Source organism: Ranitomeya imitator, chromosome 2, assembly GCF_032444005.1.
Source record: "Ranitomeya imitator isolate aRanImi1 chromosome 2, aRanImi1.pri, whole genome shotgun sequence".
NCBI classification, from domain to species: domain Eukaryota; kingdom Metazoa; phylum Chordata; class Amphibia; order Anura; family Dendrobatidae; genus Ranitomeya; species Ranitomeya imitator.
The window spans coordinates 763,057,750-763,078,807 of NC_091283.1; the positions used below are offsets into that span (position 1 = coordinate 763,057,750).

At 41.8% G+C, this 21,058-nt stretch overlaps 2 protein-coding genes across 3 annotated transcripts in view; both read left to right on the forward strand.

Moving 5' to 3' along the window:
- LOC138665682 (sorbin and SH3 domain-containing protein 1-like) overlaps nt 1-21,058 on the forward strand; it is a 532,199-nt gene that overhangs the window by 481,751 nt on the left and 29,390 nt on the right. For both annotated transcript variants that reach the window (XM_069753392.1, XM_069753393.1), the window contains 2 exons: nt 10,848-11,017; nt 15,050-15,135. In XM_069753392.1, coding sequence (XP_069609493.1) covers nt 10,848-11,017; nt 15,050-15,135 — 256 coding nt within the window. The remainder of the gene's footprint in view (nt 1-10,847; nt 11,018-15,049; nt 15,136-21,058) is intronic.
- Nucleotides 12,580-14,196, forward strand: LOC138667904 (sorbin and SH3 domain-containing protein 1-like). The gene has a single exon (XM_069755976.1). The coding sequence runs from the start codon at nt 12,580-12,582 to the stop codon at nt 14,194-14,196; it is 1,617 nt and encodes a 538-aa protein (XP_069612077.1).

Sequence of the window (21,058 nt, forward strand, 5' to 3'; positions counted from 1 at the left end):
GGATAATGTTCGTGACGCCACCTTTGGTATTCGGTCAGGGTGACCGACACTGCTTAGGGGTCCGCTGGGGTGATGTTATGGCAGCTAGATGGTATACCTTCCCACAGGTGAAGTATGTCCCCAGGGCTTCCCAGAGTGTGGATGGTAGATGATGTAAGGCTCAGTAAATAACGAGGACACAAGGTTGCAGTCTCTTTACCTTTACTAAAGGCTTCAGCATCCACAGTCCAGGGTAGGGACCGCAGGGTAGGCAGAGTCCGGCCGGTCTGAAGGCAAATCAGAAGTCCCCTTATCCAGGTGGAATTCAATAGCCTTCCTCTAGCGCCTGGGCGTTGTAGTACCTCCCTGCTGAGAAACTCTGTAAGGTCCTCACAACTATTGTAGATGTTAAGTCTCTTCTCTCTGTCCCCCTGACGGATAGGACAAACCCGTATGACTGGTGGCCTGAGGCTTTTTACAGAGACCCTAGAGACGCCCCGGCCCCCACAAGTTGCCACCCTGCCTCCTGGGTATATGGTCAGGCAGCCAACATGGAATCAACTGTCCTGCCAGTCTCTGAAGTAACGGCATAGAGATCCTTACTCCCTCGGTGTTCTGGCTACCGGTAGTGCGCTTCAAAAGGAGGCAGCCTGCTTCTAGCTGGTCTCCCTCTGATGTTCCTCTCCTGTTGCTATGACTTTGTTGCTGACTCACTACAACACAATTCCTTTCGTGTCCTTTCTTAGAATGCTGCCGCATGGGATGCAGGCGCAGCTCCGTGTACCTTCATCTTCCACAGGCCGCAGTTTGGAGCTGGCTGGAACCCACTCCAACCAGCCTCTGCCAAACTCGGTCGGGACTCACTGACTATCTCCTACTCCTTCCAGTCAGCTTCTGTCTCACTTCCTAACCAACCCACCAGTTTTACCTAAGTGTGAGGAGTGCCCTAATAGATAGAAGCATGGCTCCCCCTGGCGGACTGGAGTGTGAAGTGTGTTTTGTGGTTGTGATACCTGGACAGAAGATCTCCTTCATTGCCTTCAGACGTAACATCACTCCCCCTGGTGGAAGAATAACATTACTGCAACGACCAGGACTCTGGGGCGCTGCAGTGTCCATAAGAGCTCCAGCATTAAAGGGAACATGTGCACAGAAAATTACTTATTGATAAGCCAGGTTCCTGTGTTCCATATGTTTAAAAGAAAATGAAAAGATGATTATATATAAATATACGAGTAGTTGGTCCATGCGAAATTTTCGCACATTGGTTGCCAGGGGCGCAGGCAATTTCAGGAAAATCAAGCTGGTCAAATGTATTTAATGAGATGATGAACACAAAGAGGTATGTGTCTCACTGACACACATATTATATATATATTATATATATATATATATATATATATATATATATATATATATATATATATATAATATATATAATATGTGTGTCAGTGAGACACATACCTCTTTGTGTTCATCATCTCATTAAATACATTTACATTTGACCAGCTTGATTTTCCTGAAATAGCCTGCGCCCCCGGCAACCAATGTGCGAAAATTTTGCATGGACCAACTACTCTTCTATTTATATATATATATATATATATCAAACTTCTGTGAAATCAAACTGTCCACTTAGGAAGCAACACAGTTTGACAATCAATTTCACATGCTGTTGTGCAAATGGAATAGACAACAGATGGAAATTATTGGCAATTATCAAGACACCGTTAATAAAGGAGCGGTTCTGCAGGTGAGGACCACAGACCACATCTCAGTACCAATGCTTTCTGGCTGATGTTTTGGTCACTTTTGAATGTTGGTTGTGCTTTCACACTCGTGGTAGCATGAGACGGACTCTACACCCCACACAAGTGGCTCAGGTAGTGCAGCTCATCCAGGATGGCACATCAATGCAAGCTGTGGCAAGAAGGTGTGCTGTGTCTTTCAGCGTAGTGTCCAGAGGCTGGAGGCGCTACCAGGAGACAGGCCAGTACACCAGGAGACGTGGAGAGGGATGTAGGAGGGCAACAACCCAGCAGCAGGACCGCTACCTCAGCCTTTGTGCAAGGAGGAACAGGAGGAGCACTGCCAGAGCCCTGCAAAATCACCTCCAGCAGGCCACAAATGTGCATGTGACTTCACAAACGGTTAGAAACCGACTCCGTGAGGATGGTCTGAGTGCCCGACGTCCACAGATGGGGGTTGTGCTGACAGACCAACACCGTGCAGGACGATTAGCATTTGCCACAGAACACCAGGATTGGCAAATTCGCCACTGGCACCCTGTGCTCTTCACAGATGAAAGGTTCACACTGAGCATACGTGACAGAGTCTTCAGACAGAGAGCGATCTGCTGCCTATAACATCCTTCAGCATGACCGATTTGGCGGTGGGTCAGTAATGGTGTGGGGTCACATTTCATTGGAGGGCCGAACAGCCCTCCATGAGCCCGCCAGAGGTAGCCTGACTGCCATTGGGTACCGAGATGAGATCCTCAGGCCCCTTGTGAGACCATATGCTGGTGTCGTTGGCCCTGGGTTCCTCCTAATACAGGTCAATGCCAGACCTCATGTGGCTGGAGTGTGTCAGCAGTTCCTGCAAGATGAAGGCATTGAAGCTATGGACTGGTCCACCCGTTCCCCAGACCTGAATCCGATTGAACACATCTGGGACATCATGTCTCGTACGATCCACCAACGTCACGTTGCACCACAGATTGTCCAGGAGTTGGCAGATGCTTTAGTCCAGGTCTGGGAGGAGATCCCTCAGGAAACCATCCACCGCATCATCAGGAGCATGCCCAGGCCTTGTAGGGAGGTCTTACAGGTACATGGAGGCAACACACACACACAACTGAACATCATTTCCTTGTCTTGAGGCATTTCCACTGAAGTTGGATAAGTCTGTAATTTGATTTTCCACTTTGATTTTGAGTATCATTCCAAATCCAGACCTCCATGGGATATTCATTTTGATTTACATTGATCATTTTTATGTTTTAATGTTCTCAACACATTCCTCTATGTAATGAATAAAGATTTGCAACTGAAATATTTCATTCAGTGATATCTAGGATGTGGGATTTTAGTGTTCCCTTTTTTGTGCAGTGTATATATATATATATATATAGAGAGAGAGAGACTATGTATTTGTTTTCACGAATATTTGAGCCCATGGATCCATTATATGTCCATTTTGCAAGCCAGCATGAAAATCAGTCGGACGGATGCTTACATGCGAGAAAATTGCCTCCTCGCACTGCACACGGATGATATACAGATCACTGTTCAGGGAACATTTCTGCGATTCTCGTCTGTGTAAAACGGACCGATTTTTTTTTTTTATACGATGTGTGTGACACCAGCCTAAAGGAGATCCCCATCATTAAACATAATGGTATTTTACCTAATGATCAGAAGGCGTCTGATTGTCAGACCCTGGCAAAAGAACAGGGGCAGCAGCATTTTTTCCCCCTCCACAGCAGCACTACCATCTATCTGCAGTGTAGGGAAGTGCAGCACAGCCCTATGTATGTGATCGGAGCAGCTCCCTGTACAGCAGTGCTACTTTGACAGTAAAAATGATGAAGGATAATTGACCCCATAAATGAGCGTATTTACACCATTGTATAATAACTGGGAATATCCCTTTAAAAAAATATATATATCTGCAGGTTATTTTACGTTTATTTTTCCCCTACGGTTGGATATTTTTTTTTTTGCACGGTTGTTTCTACCAATCTCATCCATCGGGAAACAATGTACAGTCTGAGTTATGTTAATGCTGCAGTTTTTTACTTGGAACCAGAGGTGACTCCAGGTCACCAATAAGCTGCAACCTTAGAAGGAAGATAGACTTTTCAATGACTGTCCAATAATACGGAAAATCTGATGGTTCAGAACCTGTCCGGTCCCTTTTAGGCTGCATTATTTTATATCTTCAGTTTTAAAGCTGAAGTCTTAAACAGGTAAAGTTTTACTTTTATTCTACTTCCACATATGTAGCAAATATTTTATATGTACCTGCTTGAAATCGGCTGGGCAAGGAGTTCGGCAATCTGGAAAGCCGCCAAGGCAAATGTTAGGATTTGTATTCAGCTTTGTATTCGTATGCTTTGGGGTAGTGTGGTGCCACCTGCAGGTAATTTTTCTTTACTGCAGTTTTATGAAAATTAATGATTAAAATGCATTTTGTGATCACACTGTGGATGTGTGGTTTGTTTGGCTATTTTCTTGCTGAAGGGGGCAAGTTTACCTTTCAAATGGTGTATCATTTGTGTGTGTGGGGGCAGTATGAATGGAGATACAAAGGAATCACCGAAAAGGAGTGTTTTGAAATAATATAGAAGGATTCACAATCTTTAAAAAACTTTAGTTTCAGTAATCTTGCAATTTTAACACTGGCCACTGGGGCTATTTTAGATTCCTGCTTCCTGTCCTTTCAGGAAAAGTTTACAGCAGTTTCCTTATCATAAGAGGCAGGATTACAATGACATGTGGCACCTCTGTACATGACTCAGAACACAGGATCCACCAATCACAATAAGTGATATCACTGTCTCCCTTCTTGTCACAAACGCCTTTGCACACGCTTATTAGTGGCAACAATACAGAATATACGTTCATTGTGATCATTGTGGCTAATGTCCATGTGGATTTAAGAAAAAAAAAAAGAAAAAAATTTAAGAGACTAATAAAACTCCCGTAGCCAGTGTGCAAATTGCCAGAGTTATACCCTTTTATTTCTAAAGGTACCTTCACACATAACGATATTGTTAACGATATCGTTGCTTTTTGTGACGTAGCAACGATATCGTTAATGAAATCGTTATGTGTGACAGCGACCAACGATCAGGCCCCTGCTGGGAGATCGTTGGTCGCTGAATAAAGTCCAGAACTTTATTTCGTCGCTGGACTCCTGCTGACATCGCTGGATCGGCGTGTGTGACACCGATCCAGCGATGTCTTCACTGGTAACCAGGGTAAACATCGGGTAACTAAGCGCAGGGCCGCGCTTAGTAACCCGATGTTTACCCTGGTTACCATCCTAAAAGTAAAAAACAAACAAACACTACATGCTTACCTACAGCCGTCTGTCCTCCAGCGCTGTGCTCTGCACTCCTCCTGCACTGACTGAGCGTCGGTCAGCCGGAAAGCAGAGCGGTGACGTCACCGCTCTGCTTTCCGGCCGCTGTGCTCACAGTCAGTACAGGAGGAGAGCAGAGCACAGCGCTGGAGGACAGACAACATTAGGTAAGTATGTAGTGTTTGTTTTTTTTTTACTTTTAGGATGGTAACCAGGGTAAACATCGGGTTACTAAGCGCGGCCCTGCGCTTAGTTACCCGATGTTTACCCTGGTTACCGGCATCGTTGGTCGCTGGAGAGCGGTCTGTGTGACAGCTCTCCAGCGACCAAACAGCGACGCTGCAGCGATCCGGATCGTTGTCGGTATCGCTGCAGCGTCGCTTAATGTGAAGGGGCCTTAATGAAGAATGTGATTTCGGGGGGGATGATTTAAACAATAGGCAATTCACTGTTGACACATTCTCTTTAACTGTGCTACTTAGTTCTGCTCTATTTACATTGTCAGAGTTCGCACATTAGTTGTGCAGTTAATAGAAGTATCCTGAGTGTTAAATATGTAAGTCGATATGTTTAAATTGAAAAAAAGTTTAAAAAACCCTCCCCTCCCTCCACAATCTATGTATTTTTTTTCCAAACTTCCAAGTTACAACCCTGCAAGCACAGCTGAGCATCAGGGAATAGATGCATATTAGAATATGGTTCTCCAGGCTGATTTATGCATCTGGGGCACTATTTCATTATAGTAAACGACATGTTCAATCATAATTAGGTTTTTAGAAAATAATACCACTTTGGAATTAAACCTCATTAAAGTCTCCAATTACAATCCAGTAACATACATGACCTATTTAAGATGTGGAATACATTGAAGTAAACCCAGATTGATTTCCTGAACTAGGCCAATAATTGTCTTTGGAATTTTAGCTCTTCTGAAGGTTAATAGCAAATATTTATAAAAAGTCATTGAAAAATGAATACGGTACATTTAGATGCCGCTCTTGAAATGTCTGACAACCTGCGGCACCTCCCAGTAATATTTTTCAGCAGCGAAGCAGTGTTAAAGAGGTTGAACTTGCCCAACTTTGGAGCCATTTTTCTCCAATAAAAAACATGCATGTATTTGGGCTAAAAAAATCATTTTTGTAATTAGATTTAATTAAAAATGTTGCACTACTTAGCTTTTACTGATTCTTTGTTTCCCTGCACATTAATTTGGTCTATGGTGATAACTCAGGTGAGAGGAGCTCAGAAAAAGACAGATAAGTTACAAATTCCGCATTAAAGGGATCCTGTCAGCATGAAGATGCTGACTGGCAGATTCTCAATTATGTCATTCTGCGGCCAGCAATAGACAATGCAAAAAAAAAGGCTGTAAAAGGCAAATTATAAAAATGTTTTAATGAAATCCAAATTGCAAAACTAATTTTTAACCCAAAATGCCTGCATTTAAGTTAAAAAAAAAATGCCCAAAGTGTAGACAACCCCTTTATGATATGACTTTTCATAGACATACTTTAAAACATGACAGTGCATTCAATGAAGCTGTAGTTTTCTTTCCTGTCACAGCTGGTATTACATAGTAACATAGTAACATGGTTAGTAAGGCCGAAAAAAGACATTTGTCCATCCAGTTCAGCCTATATTCCATCATAATAAATCCCCAGATCTACGTCCTTCTACAGAACCTAATAATTGTATGATACAATATTGTTCTGCTCCAGGAAGACATCCAGGCCTCTCTTGAACCCCTCGACTGAGTTCGCCATCACCACCTCCTCTGGCATAGTAACATAGTTACTAACATAGTGTATTAACCCCACAAATATTGCCCCATTTGCCACTGCACCAGGGCAAGTGGGAAGAGTCGGGCAAAGTGCCAGAATTGGTGCATCTAATAGATGCACCTTTTCTGGGGCAGCTGCAGGCTGCTATTTTTAGACTGGGTAAGTCAATATCCATGGCCTCTTACCATTCTGTGAATATCAATCGCCAGCTGTCTGCTTTAGTTTGGCTGGTTGTCAATAATAGGGAGGGACCCCATGCCCTTTTTAAATTATTTAATTAAATACTTGAAAAAAAAATGATGTGGGACCCCTCTATTTTTGATAACCAGCCAATATAAAGCTGACCGCTGAGGGTTGCAGCCCGCAGCTGTTGATTTTGCCTATGCTGGTTATCAAAAATAGAGGACATCCCACTACATTTTATTTATTTATAGCACAGGCACTGGCTGATGAACACTGCCATCAGCGGCGCCTACTTTTGCTGTTATCTGTGACAGCAGGCATACGCTGATGAGTAGTACTCTCTCATCAGCCCCAATGCTTGTGACCGGCGGTAACATTTTTAACACCGGTCACAGCTGCTGACTTACACTGTCATCTCTATGACCGTGTAGGTCTGGCTGGCCAATCAGAGCCCGTGTTTGCTGCGCTGTCATGCAGATGACAGCATGGCAAACAACAGATGTTTGGGCCCCCATTCATCCAAATGGGGTCCGGGTTCCAGTTGGGGTACTGTTTTGGCACCCAAACCAAACTTTTTTAAAATATTCCGCCAGACCCGACGGGTTCGCCTATCACTAGTCATTGCATGTGTCACACTGGAAATTACCGCTTTCATTTATAATAAACTCTGGAGTCAGAACCTCAGGAAGATCGGTGTCGGCCCATGGCCCTGAATAACTCATTCATATATAAAAAACAAACATGGATTTCTCTGGTGAATATGAAAGTTTGTAAAGTGTATGTACTGTATATACAGTTGTGTTAAAAAGGGTTTGCCGCCTTCCTGATTTCCTATTCTTGCATGTTTGTCACACTTAAATGTTTCAGATCACCAAGCATATATTAGACAAAGATAACACAAGTAAACACAAAATGCAGTTTTTAAATGAAGATCTTTATTATTAAGGAAAAAATAAATCCAAACCTACAGGGCTCTGTGTGAAAAAGTGATTCCCCTACCCCCCCCCCCCCCCCTTTAAAACCTAAATTAACTTTGGTTTATCACATCTTTGGGAAGCTGAGTTCAAATTTCCTAGCCACACACAGGCCTGATTACTGCCACACCTGTTCTCAATCAAGAAATCACTTAAATAGGACCTGCCTGACAAAGTATGTAATATTGTCTAATATTTACATTTGTTTGGTGATCTGAAACATTTAAGTGTGACAAACATACAAAAGAATTGGAAATCAGGAAGGGGCGATCACTTATTCACACAACTGTATATACAATGCATACAGATACTTATACCTTACAAACTTTCATATTCACCACATATATGGCTATATAACAGTGTCGGTCGGACTGGGTGCCAAGGGCCCACCAGTATCCAACTCCAGGGCCCCACTTTTCAGCTACATGTAAACGTGACCTGATCCTCAATCACAAATTTATATAACCATGAACTGGGCAGATTGTTAAATTAAAAATATGCCGCCTTTATCTGTACATAATGATTCAAGTATATTGTGCCAAGTACTGCTCTTATAAGAGGGGGGTGTCCCACTCTTGCACAGGGGCCCAATGGAGTATTCTCCTGTAGGCCAGTCCAAGCCTGGTTATACATATATACACTTACATTGCAAATAAGCTGCCACACTCCTGCAGTGGGGAGGGAGTTGTGGTGAGTAAAGAAAAGTGACTGCACCCTCCATCCTTTCTTGGTTCTCCTAACAGTGCTGTTGCCTAGATTAAGGTACAACAGCCGGAGAGATGCTTCAGCTCTTTGTTGTAACTTTCCACTGAACATGCAAGGGACGGTGGGGAGAGAAAGAGCATCCAAATACCTTCTGTCCCATGTGGTGGCTTCATTCCCTCTATGCCCCTGTACAAAACACCAATCCCTCATTTTTCCACTCATATAACGCAGTAATGGCATACTGACTACATTTAGACAGGACCTTGCACATGATGTCACAAGGAAAGTAGTACATGGCACATCCTGATGATGATAGTTGTCCACAGAGGAGCAAACTGTAGATGATTGACATCTGTGGGCTGGGAAATTGGTGAGTGCTGTTTACATTTCATAACTGCAATCTGCTCTGACATTGCCCTCAGAAAAATCAATGTGTCTGATGCTATGCCTGGTTGTGTTGGGGCAGAGCTCTCATGACCGGGGGTAGAAACTGTGATGGGATTAGGTAGAATTTCAGCAGCATTGGCAATGACTAAGGCTACTTTCACACTAGCGTTGTATGACGCACGTCGCAATGCGTCGTTTTGCAGAAAAAATGCATCCTGCAAAGTTGTTTGCAGGATGCGTTTTTTCGCCATAGGCTTGTATTTGCCACACGTTGCAACCGTCATGCGACGGTTGCGTTGTGTTGTGGCGGACCGTCGGCACCAAAAAACGTTGCTTGTAACGTTTTTTGGTGCGTTGTATCCGCCATTTCCGACCGCACATGCGCGGCCGGAACTCTGCCCCCTCCTCCCCGCAACTCACAATGGGGCAGCGGATGCGTTGTAATAATGCATCCGCTGCCCCCGTTGTGCTGCATTGACACAGGATGCGTTGGTACGTCGGCCCGACGCACTGTGACGGGCCGACACTAGTGTGAAAGTAGCCTAATAAGTACATCCTTAGGAAGCTCCTGTGATTGTGCAGCAGCATGCGCCTGTCCGCTAGAAACATTTAGTGGCAGCACTTACTTCTTGCAGACGGGATGGAGGAGCAGCTTCTACCTATCCGCACTGCAGCCCATGTCATTATGACGGGTTCTTAATAGCAAGTCTGGTAGGAAGCAGGAGAGGGTTGAAAAAAAAGAAAAAGATAACTGCTATCAGCACTGGGCGCTGCCAAATGCAAAGGGCCATCCTAGGTACTGGATCGCCTGTTCCTGGTGGCATATATGGTCCTGCCCACTAGACTTCTGTGGTGTCACTAAGGCTACTTTCACACTTCCGTCTTTTGTCCCCCGTCGCAATCCGTCGTTATGGGCAAAAAACGGATCCTGCAATGTAACTTTTTTGTGCGACGTGTCCGCCATTTTCGACCACACATTTGCAGCCGAAACTCCACCCCCTCCTCCCCGGACTGCAGAATAGGCAGCCGATGCGTTGAAAAACTGGATCCGCTGCCCACGTCTTGCAGTTATTTCACAATGTCCGTCGGTACGTCGGCCTGACGCATTACGACGGGCCCGTACCGACGGAAGTGTGAAAGCAGCCTTACCTGGTGGAAAATAGAAGGATTAAGTGTGTCTAAAACATAAAAAATTAATATCTTGTGCCAATCTACCAGTGATTGTTAGACCTGGACAGAAAGGAACATAATATATCTGTTTTTTTAGTCTTGGAAATGGAAGGAACCCCTATCCCCTTCTGATGTCCCTTGCCTACATGGTCCTTTTTGCTGCCTTTCTACACCCGATCTGATTGCTTCTAATCTTGGCGGTATAAATTTAAATTTTAGAAGTATGTTAGGGAATTGCTTTACTTTTCCGCACATGATTGTAGGTTCACCAAAGGTAAAAATTGTACGTTGGATCTTTTAAAATGTTAATAACATTGAAATATATGCTTGACATTTCTAATTTTTCAAGAACTGAACCATTTAACGGAATTGTGCTCTTGATTCAATAGACCTGCAGAGAACCTGCAACAATATTTTCACTGCTCGCAAACATTTGCATTCCTTCAAGATTATGAAACCGATTATACAAACACTAATGAACTGGAAAATAGGATTTGCCAAAAGTCTCTTTACTGTTGAAATAGCCTATAAACAAGTCTGTCTTACGATGTGTGCTCGTTTTTGTGTCTTTGTGTAGTTCATATACACCTAGCTACAACTTCAGCCTGGCCAAAGACACGTCTCCGGAGCCTCCACTCTCTGAGAATGAAAGGCAGATCTACAAAAATGTTTTAGAAGGGGGAGATATTCCATTCCAGGGACTGAGCGGCTTGAACAGACGCCCCTCCAGCTCTGCCTCCATTAAAGGTATGTGAACCAGAAAGACTCCTGTGACCCTATGTGGTTTACTTTTGTGTGTAGCATAGTGCTGTTACTTATATATGAATGTGACTTACACTATAATAGGTGGTGATTTCATAGGTCATTATGACTAGAGTTTCTCTGGAAGACTGTCATGGTAATAATACCTCACCTTTAAAAACAAATAGACATTGGTGCACATGCAGTGCACTAATAATATCTCCAAGGCAAGTTTAGTAATCATGCATGTGTCAAATAGGTGCAGATTACAATCCACACCCCTATTAAAAAGCAAAATTCGCAAGTGCCTTAAGGTACCGTCACACTAGACGATATCGCTAGCGATCCGTGACGTTGCAGCGTCCTGGCTAGCGATATCGTCCAGTGTGACAGGCAGCAGCGATCAGGCCCCTGCTGTGATATCGCTGGTCGGGGAAGAAAGTCCAGAACTTTGTTTCGTCGCTGGATCTCCCGCTGACATCGCTGAATCGGTGTGTGTGACACGATTCAGCGATGTCTTCGCTGGTAACCAGGGTAAGCATCGGGTTACTAAGCGCAGGGCCGCGCTTAGTAACCCGATGTTTACCCTGGTTACCATCGTTAAAGTAAAAAAAACAACCACTACATACTTACCTACCGCTGTCTGTCCTCGGCGCTCTGCTTCTCTGGTCTGGCTGTGAGCGCCGGGCAGCCGGAAAGCAGAGCGGTGACGTCACCGCTGTGCTTTCCGGCCGCTGTGCTCACAGCCAGAGCAGAGAAGCAGAGCGCCGAGGACAGACAGCGGTAGGTAAGTATGTAGTGGTTGTTTTTTTTACTTTAACGATGGTAACCAGGGTAAACATCGGGATACTAAGCGCGGCCCTGCGCTTAGTAACCCGATGTTTACCCTGGTTACCAGCGAAGACATCGCTGAATCGGTGTCACACACGCCGATTCAGCGATGTCAGCGGGAGATCCAGCGACGAAACAAAGTGCTGGACTTTCTTCCCCGACCAGCGATATCACAGCAGGGGCCTGATCGCTGCTGCCTGTCACACTGGACGATATCGCTAGCCAGGACGCTGCAACGTCACGGATCGCTAGCGATATCGTCTAGTGTGACGGGGCCTTTAGTGTGACGGTACCTTTAGTAGTTATTAGCTGTCACTTATGAGGAGTAACATAATATGCATGCAAGTCAGCAAAAAATGCTCCAGTTGGCACCAAATTTTCCAAAGATTACAAGGCATGATAAACATTGCACCAAAAATGTCTCTCTGTATTGCCTTGCTCTACCATATGCACCATATTTTACACAAAATGTTGTGTACATCTTAAATTTGACATACGGTATTTTACAAGTTTTCCTATCTATGCCTTTTTTTTCTCGGCTCACCACTAAGCTTTCGAAATATAGATCGAAATATCTACAAGACTTAATGTAATATATGTCATGTAATCTGGCTCTTCATATTTACCCAGATAGCAGATTCTTTTTTGAACCCAACGGAAAACTAGGAATTTTTCCCAGTGCTGACATTATTCCTGCATGTAGACAGTTTTCTTGATGCTTTAATAACTGTATATCCATGCTTATGTCACCTATAATTATTGCAAGTTTTAACACAGTTCCTTTATTCTGTTCTTCATGCTTGCATATGGACCCTGCAGGTGGGAATGCTCAGGTTTTTTCTCATTCCTCATTAAATAAGGGAACATTTAATGGTAGTAATTCATTAGGCAGCTTGTATAAGCAGAAGTCCTCACTGTCGGCTGCAAAAGCTTGCATTGGTGAAATTCTACCTTCCAGATTCAAGCCTAGAGCTGCAGTCCAGGACTCCCAACGGCACAAGCAGAGTACGTCTCTGTCCCAGCAGAAAGCACAGAGCTGTGAGAACTTGCTTGAACCTTTGACTTCATTTGAAAACAAACAAACCGACAGAATAAAAGTTGAAGGAAATGTGGATAATATTCTGGGGAAATCCTACAAAGACTATAAGGTAAAATCCGGCAGCGCGATGAGCCTGCAGGAGTACACCATGAACGCTGCAAAATGTTCATTTCTGTCCAATCTCCGGTCAGTTGGCACAGAGTTCAACATGATGTACAAAGATATGCACTATATTAACCGAACTTCACTACAGAGTGCAATGTCTTGCTCCAACGTCAGAGACATTACTAACCACTTTGAAAAGGAAGGAAAGCATGGAGCCTTTCTAAAATATGGAACTGAAGGATCTGAACATGTCCCCAAGCACACAGTATCTTCACGTGTAACTGCTTTTGAGCAACTAATACAAAGGTCTCGGTCAATGCCTTCCTTAGATATATCCAATGGACCAAGTGTCTCTCCTATTCCTTCACAATCAAGAACAGGCATAACGGCTGCTTGCTCTGCGGAGTCCCTGCTGGAGAGTCCAGTGATAAAAAATGAAGATACAAATATGCAGTTGCCTTTACACAAAACCTCCACCCCTAGTAGTAATGTAGAAGAGATGAGTTCTGACCTCAGTGACATTGCTTTAGTTGATACTCTTTCCGTGTGCACAGATGAAACTGACCATCTTTCTAACACTTCCAATGACAGTTCCAACAGTACCATTAAACCATCCCAAAAATACAAATTGAACACTTGCAAGAGTTCCTGCCCTGCTTCTTACACAAGGTTTACTACTATTCGGAGGCATGAGCAAGAAATGGCCAAGAACTCAAAGGTCACAGCACAGTCTGACCTGCAAATAATTCAGAGAAACATATATTTAATAAGTCCACTTCCTTTCAAATTAAAACAGCCACTACAGGACAGTCCGAAAAAGTCTTCAAATACCTCAGAAAAGAACTGTAACATCATTGAGCCATCAAAGGAAAGCCATACAGATCGCTTACTTAAGCCTTCAGAAGGGGTGCAAGAGAAGCCTGGTCTTCCAACACGGCAGTCTTCATTTGACATCGTGGAGAGACTGAACTGCCTAAACGTTAACAATATTGATCACGATAATGCTAATCTAGAACATGATTGTGTTGACTCTCTAAATAATGGAGATATTGTCTCATTTCCTTTATGTTACGATTTGGATTCAAACAACAATCAGCCGAGTGGTGGAGCAGTCACTGGAGGTGGAGTTTTTCTGCATCTTGGCAATATGTGGTGCCTCATCTGTGTGACCGACCATCTCTACCTATCATCCACCTTCATTTCCTCTTGAATCCACATCTGTGCTTCCAGTCTGTGTTCCTTCTGAGCTGACATGTACATGGATTTGTTCCTAAGTGCAATGCATAAAGAAACATAACCACCTTTGTGTATGCAGCCTCGGATACATTTCAGATCACTACAAAGCCTGATATCTTTTTTGGCTATAGACATAATAGTCTCACCTCTAGATTGAAGTACCGATGTATGACTTAAGCATCGCCAAAACGTTTTATTGCTGTCTCACTTAGGACTGCACTGAACTGTAGGTACACCAATCTTCCTAGTGGCTTACAGATGTTAGAGGTCCTTGTTAAAGTTTATATTTTACTGGTGGAACAACATTTCCCATATACTCCAGCCTTTTATTAAAAGTAGCCGTATTCAAATACCATTTTTAGATGGGTCCTATCCAAAAGTTTACTTTAAAGTAGTTTTGAACCACTGCTAAAATAAATTTTGACCATCTGGGCAGCCTTTATATTGATCTTGACCCCTCCCCCATAGTGGTCTACTTAATAATAAATGATTTGATAACACCTAGATTATTAAAATTTGCTGAAGCCATTTTTATCCATGTGACATCTCATTGCTAGATTCAGTTTTGTCCTGTTTGAGACTGCTTCGTAATTGCACTGTCCAATTTCTGTCTAGTAGTATTTAACACTTCTCATACTGTTTTTGTTTTCTTAAAATCAATGTCAGCGGGATCACAAACAAGCATTCTGAAGAGTTTGGTTGCAGTGATATAGTAATTTAGAAATGGCTTTAGACTGTCCTGTGTGCTGTCTCTGTGTGCCACAATTTTATATTTTATTAAACTAATTGCAAGTGTTTTTTTGTTTTTCTTTTTTTTCTTTAAGTAGATTCAGACTCTCCAAGACATTTTACACCTCTTGAATACATGGATCACCCTGATGAATTGGTGCGCCGCCGTTATGACAGCAAAGAGGTATTGTTAGTTTTATTTAAAAAAAAAAAGGAAAAGTTTTGACATTGTAGCTGTATCAAATGCATGAGGCTGAAATGATAATTTTTATAGCATGAAGTTACTTTATGTTTAGGTCAAACTAAAATGTTAAAGTTAATTTATATTACTGTACAATTTGTAAGCCTGATACAGTTTGTAGTATTGGAAACTGTTGACCGTGAACTTTAGTGACCTAATTCGACCATTTTTTGGATGGACCGTCCTAGTATTTTATGTTTGTGGGGGCTTCCAACTCTCCAATGACAGATTATGATGGTAAAAAGAAGAGTCAGACATGTAGAATTTGCTATGCCTGATCATTTTCTAACAAGGGAAGAGGTGCCGCTTTCCTCTCCCCAATGAGAACGCATGCAAGCTTGGCTAAACTTAGCATGTATGTTAATGGAGGGGTATGAAAAAAGTTCATTTGTCTGAAAATATTGAAACTACTATATTGAAAATATAATAGTACATTTAGATCTTCTGTGTCTGTCTGGAAAGTTTTAACTTCTTGTTCTATTCCTCCCGTGTACATATTAGAAGTATCTTATTGCACATTTTAATGATTAACGCAATCCAAGTGGTTCTTCATATGTCTTCGTGAACAGCATGCTCCTTTCATCACGTCTACACTATTGACATAGGTTGACATTTTTTACATAACATTGTTATCCAGGACACTTTGGCCCACATGTTATTTAAACAAAGACAATATTTTTACAAGAACAGTATCTGCATGACTCTTACTATACAGTGCAAAACCAATCTAGAGTTTTTGTTTTCGCATAGATGTGTTCTTATTATTTATTTTTTTTATCCTTCTGCCCCTCTGTGAATCCAGCTTCACATTGCTGATTGGGAAGTTATATTCTTATTTGCTGAAACATTTCCCAGCTGCACATTGCTTCTTTTCGGTGCTGCACACCCCTCCCTCTGCTCTCCTGTGCTCTTGATAGAGAGCGATTAATCTCAAAATGGGAATTTTTATTTTTATGGATGAGGTGACCATTTTTAGTTTTGACTGAAGAGACTTGGAACTACTATTTGACCAATATTTATTACTATTTATAAAATCCACATTTCATTAGTATTTTATAGGGGCTCTTCAGAGTATGAATATGCTCTCCCCTGCGTGCATAGCAGAACGGAGAATAGAGTAGCTGTGCGTCAGGGCTGTTAGGGTAATGAGTATGTTTTATTAGACAGGGTCATAGGTCCATCTGTTTTAATGAATTAAGCAGGGTCATTAGGTGCATCTGAGATTGCCTGATCAACAACAATAGAAAGATGGGTCCAGTGACAACAAGGGGATCATCAATAGGGGTGTGAGGGGGTGATTACTGCAAAGCAGTGCAGATTTAAAAATGGGTTGTATTGGCGCACATGATTATGTAACAGAAGACCACATTATGATTTTTAGAATAACCATTTAATACCAATGTTCAGTTTTTTATTCTCTCACTCGGCACTGTAGCTGATAACTATGGAAAGGCCATCACTGGACACTACTGGAAAGCATGCAAGTATTGCAACTACCGAACATACTGGCTAAAGAGCTCTGATACAAACCATTTTGTACTTCTTTTTTTCTGCAAAATATTGCAAATACCAGGTCTCTATTTAAAGTAAATATCCACCTCTAAAGTTCCTTTTATTGGAGGGTCCAAACAACCAACATGTAATAATTTAAAGTGTTTTTGTGCTTTCAGAAAACTTTTTATGTCATAGAGACATGTCAGAAGTTTTAATTGCTGGTAGGGAAGGTGCTGAGACCCCCACTGATATCTAGTCTCGAAGGAGAGCAGTGCTCTGCCCCTTCGTTTTATGGACGGACTCCATAGAAAGTCTGTAAGTTCATCTAGTGTATTTGCTTAGGGCTCCAAGCTCCTTTGTTTAACCAATTGGTAGGGATCGCCTTAGTCAGACGCCCACCGTTCAAAACTTCTGACATGTCAAAGTTTTCTGAAAGTGCAGTTACACTTACACAGATTATACTCCCTCACATAGACATACAGTTTATCAGAAAAATTTACCTCCAAATACGATTAAGAAATCAATGAAAAAAATCCCCATAATTCCTGTAAGTATAGGTGAGATTTGTGTTTATTCTATAATGTGAAAAATCGAATCTAAAAAATCTGTCATGTGAAAAAAGGCTATTAACCTCCAGATATAGGGTTTGTCTGCAGGTTAATAGCATTTTGAACCTGTCCAGCACTGCCACTTAGACCCCCGCTACCGGAGGAAATTAACTTTATTCCTCCTGGTAGTGTTTGGGTTCCAGTCATGGGGCAGCGCCGGTGCGGGTTCAGTCACAGCTCTATGTTTAGAGAGCGCACTGACAGACAGCTCAGCAAGAGAGTCAGCTGTCAGTCAGTGCTGGTTTGTGGTTAGATACGCCACTCTCTATACACGGAGTTGTGATTGAACCTGCTCCAGAGCAAAACCCTTGACTGAATGTTGGGGGAATAGAGTCAATTTCCTCCCGACAGCAGGGGTCTAAGTGCTGGCACCAGGCAGGTTCAGAATGCTATTAACCTGCAGATTAACCCCATACCTACAGGTTAATAGCGTTTTTTCACGTGACAGATTCCCTTTAACTTTTGCTCCCGATCATTGTCCAATGTAAAGAAGTCCAACAATTCAATGACCAATAACATTTTGCTTGTTTGTCATTGATTGCATAATTTTTGACGGCATTGAAATAATGTCTGCAGCACATTCTCTCATGTATGCAGAAAATGTGCTGCTGACAATGTACTGTAACCCTCATTGGAGAGGGGAGATGAACCAAATGATTGTTCAGATTAAAAAAAGAAAGGTTTGTTGCTGGGTCTATATAGTCCTTGTTTTTTGCAGTCCTGCATCAGTGACATTTGACATCCCGACCCCAAGCAAAGTACAGGGGAATGAAAGTACAGAAAAGATATATATCTTTCATTCCCAAAATATTTAGAATTGAGAGCCTTCAGTGGTTGATACCTTTTAATGACTATTGTTACCATCTTTTCAGTTAAAACGTATCAACCACTGAGGACTCTCAATTCTACATATTTTGGGAATGAAAGTGTAATTCGTTCCTCTCCATTAGGAGTTTGTCGGTCGCCAGTCAATGAGGCACGGAGCCTATAGCTGGACAGCTTCACAAATTTATTTTTCCGCTGCTTAGTAAGCATTGCACTTGCCAAAATTATTACTTATTATATAAAATACTAAATTCATTTAGTGTCAAATATAAAATAAATTATATACAGTATTTGTTATTGTTTTTAGAATTCTATTTCTCTCCAAAATTTTCCAAACATTGTGTGACCGCGTGCTTGTAAATCCTCTCGGTGCGATTTACACGGCAGGCGTGTGACCGCAAGTATGTGATTTGCATACATGCAGTCATGTGCTGACTAGATGTGTGCGGCCTTGCTCAATGCAAGTGTGTTGAGTGAGGCCGGACACGTCTAGTTGGAATGTGGCGGGAAGTATGCAAATTGCAAACTTGCTGTCATGTGGATGCCCATTCCTCACAGCGATGCAAGTATTCCCAAGTCTGCAGTCACATAAGGCTGGATAACCCCTTTGAGGAGCTGGTGAAAAGCTGATTTATATTCTGAAAATATTTCTCCACTAAGCTCATGTACTTGGCCATGTTATTCTGAATGTTTTGTGCAGAGCCTATCTCTATTTGCCTCTGATTTTCACATACTGGTATACTGTATGTAGGATTTTTCTGTTGGAAAAAAATTCTTCTCTAGATGTATTAGTTTTAGTGGAGAATATTTCCTTGCGTGAAGCAACCAGCCAAGCCTGTATGACAACATGCGGAGGCGTGCACGAGGCTCAGATATGCCCATGGGCCTAGAAAATATAACATGAGAGCATGCAATTTCCACATCTTCTTAGCCATTCATTATTAGTTCAGAGACCTTAATCTTATAATTTCAGTATGTTCACTATACCTCACTAAGCTGTGTACGGAAAGTAAGCCGAGAAAAGTTTATCCAGGTAGTCAAATAACTTAAGTAGGCGTTAGCTGAAACGGACGGAGTTATTTTTGGCACTGACTCATGCAGTTGTTACAGGTATTATCTATCTATCTATATATATATATATATATATATATATATATATATATATATATATATATATTTATATAAATATATATATTTACATATATTTTTTATTATAAAATTCCAGTTACTAAAGCCATAATTAGGAGGGATAACTGTGTCATCTGTAAAGCCTCCTTGTGCCGTAGATATTTCAGGTTGAAATGACAAATAATTTGCTTGCGAGGATTGCGCTGCTCAACTTAATCAGATTTTTTTTTAAATAAGTGTAGGTGAAGAAACTTTTTTTATTTTTCATTTTTAAAGGTTTTATATAAAATGCAATGATAGTCTTATATTCTTGAAAGACATCCAGTGTTTTCAAATTTTGAAAGCAACCTATGAACCATTTCTAGAGAACAAAACACTTTTGTGACTTCAAAAGCACTGAGCAATGAACATTGTAATAAATGTGCGTCATGGAATACTTTAGTCCGCGCAGCTTCTTTTCTTAGGAGGAAATTGCGCAAATGTAATTGTGAATCTGATGATCCCAATTATGTTTTTTTTTTTTTAAGATATATTTTCCTTTACTTTCTAGTGTATTTTATAGTCCAAAAGTGTGGTACGGTAATTTGTACGCTATGGAACACTGTAGTGCTTACTATATAAGACTATAGCTATTACTATTGTATTTTAATGCATTCTTATATACAGGTGATTCTCACAATATTAGAATATAAACAAAAAGTTAATATATTTCAGTCCTTCAATACAAACAGTGAAACTCATATTATATAGAGTCAATACAAACAGATGGATCTATTTCAAGTGTTTATTTCTGTTAATGTTGATGATTATGGCTTACAGCCAATTAAAACCCAAAAGTCATTGTATCAGTAAATTAGAATACTTTATAACACCAGCTTTAAAAATTATTTTAAAATCTGAAATATTGGCCTACTGAAATGTTTGTTCAGTAAATGCACTCAATACTTGGTCGGGGCTCCTTTTGCATCAAATGCTGCATCAATGTGGCGTGGCATGGGGGCGATCAGCCTGTGGCACTGCTGAGGTGTTATGGAAGCACAGGTTGCTTTGATATCAGCCTTCAGTGCATCTGCATTGTTGGGTCTGGTGTCTATCATCTTCTTCTTGACAATACCCCATAGATTATGGGGTTAAGATCAAGTGAGTTTGCTGCCAATCAAGCACAGTGATACTGTTGTTGTTAAACCAGGTATTGGTACTTTTGGCAGTGTGGACAGGTGCCAAGTCCTGGTGGAGAATGCAATTTCCATCTCAAGAAAGCTTGCTGGCAGAGGGAAGCATGAAGTGCTCTAAAATTTCTTGGTAGATGGCTGAGCTGACTGTTGTCTTGATAAAACACAGTGCACCTACACCAGTAGATGACATGGCTCCCCAAACCATCACTGATTGTGGAAACTTCACACTAGACCTAAAGCAGTTTGGATTGTGGCCTCTCCACTCTTCCTCCACTCTGGGACCTTGATTTCCAAATGAAATACAAAATTTACTTTCAGCTGAAAACAACACCTTGGACCACTGAGCAACAGTCCAGTTCTTTTTCTCCTTGGCCCAGGTAAGGCGCTTCTGGCGTTGTCTATTGGTCATGAGTGGCTTGACACAAGGAATGCGACACTTGTAGCTCATGTCCTGGATACGTCTGTGTGTGGTGGCTCTTGAAGCAATGACTCAAGCAGCAGTCCACTCCTTCTGAATCTCCCCAAAATTTTTGAATTGACTTTTCTTAACAATCCTTTCAAGGCTGCGGTTATCCTAGTTGCTTGTGCACCTTTTTCTATCACACTTTTTCCTTCCACTCAACTTTCCATTAATAA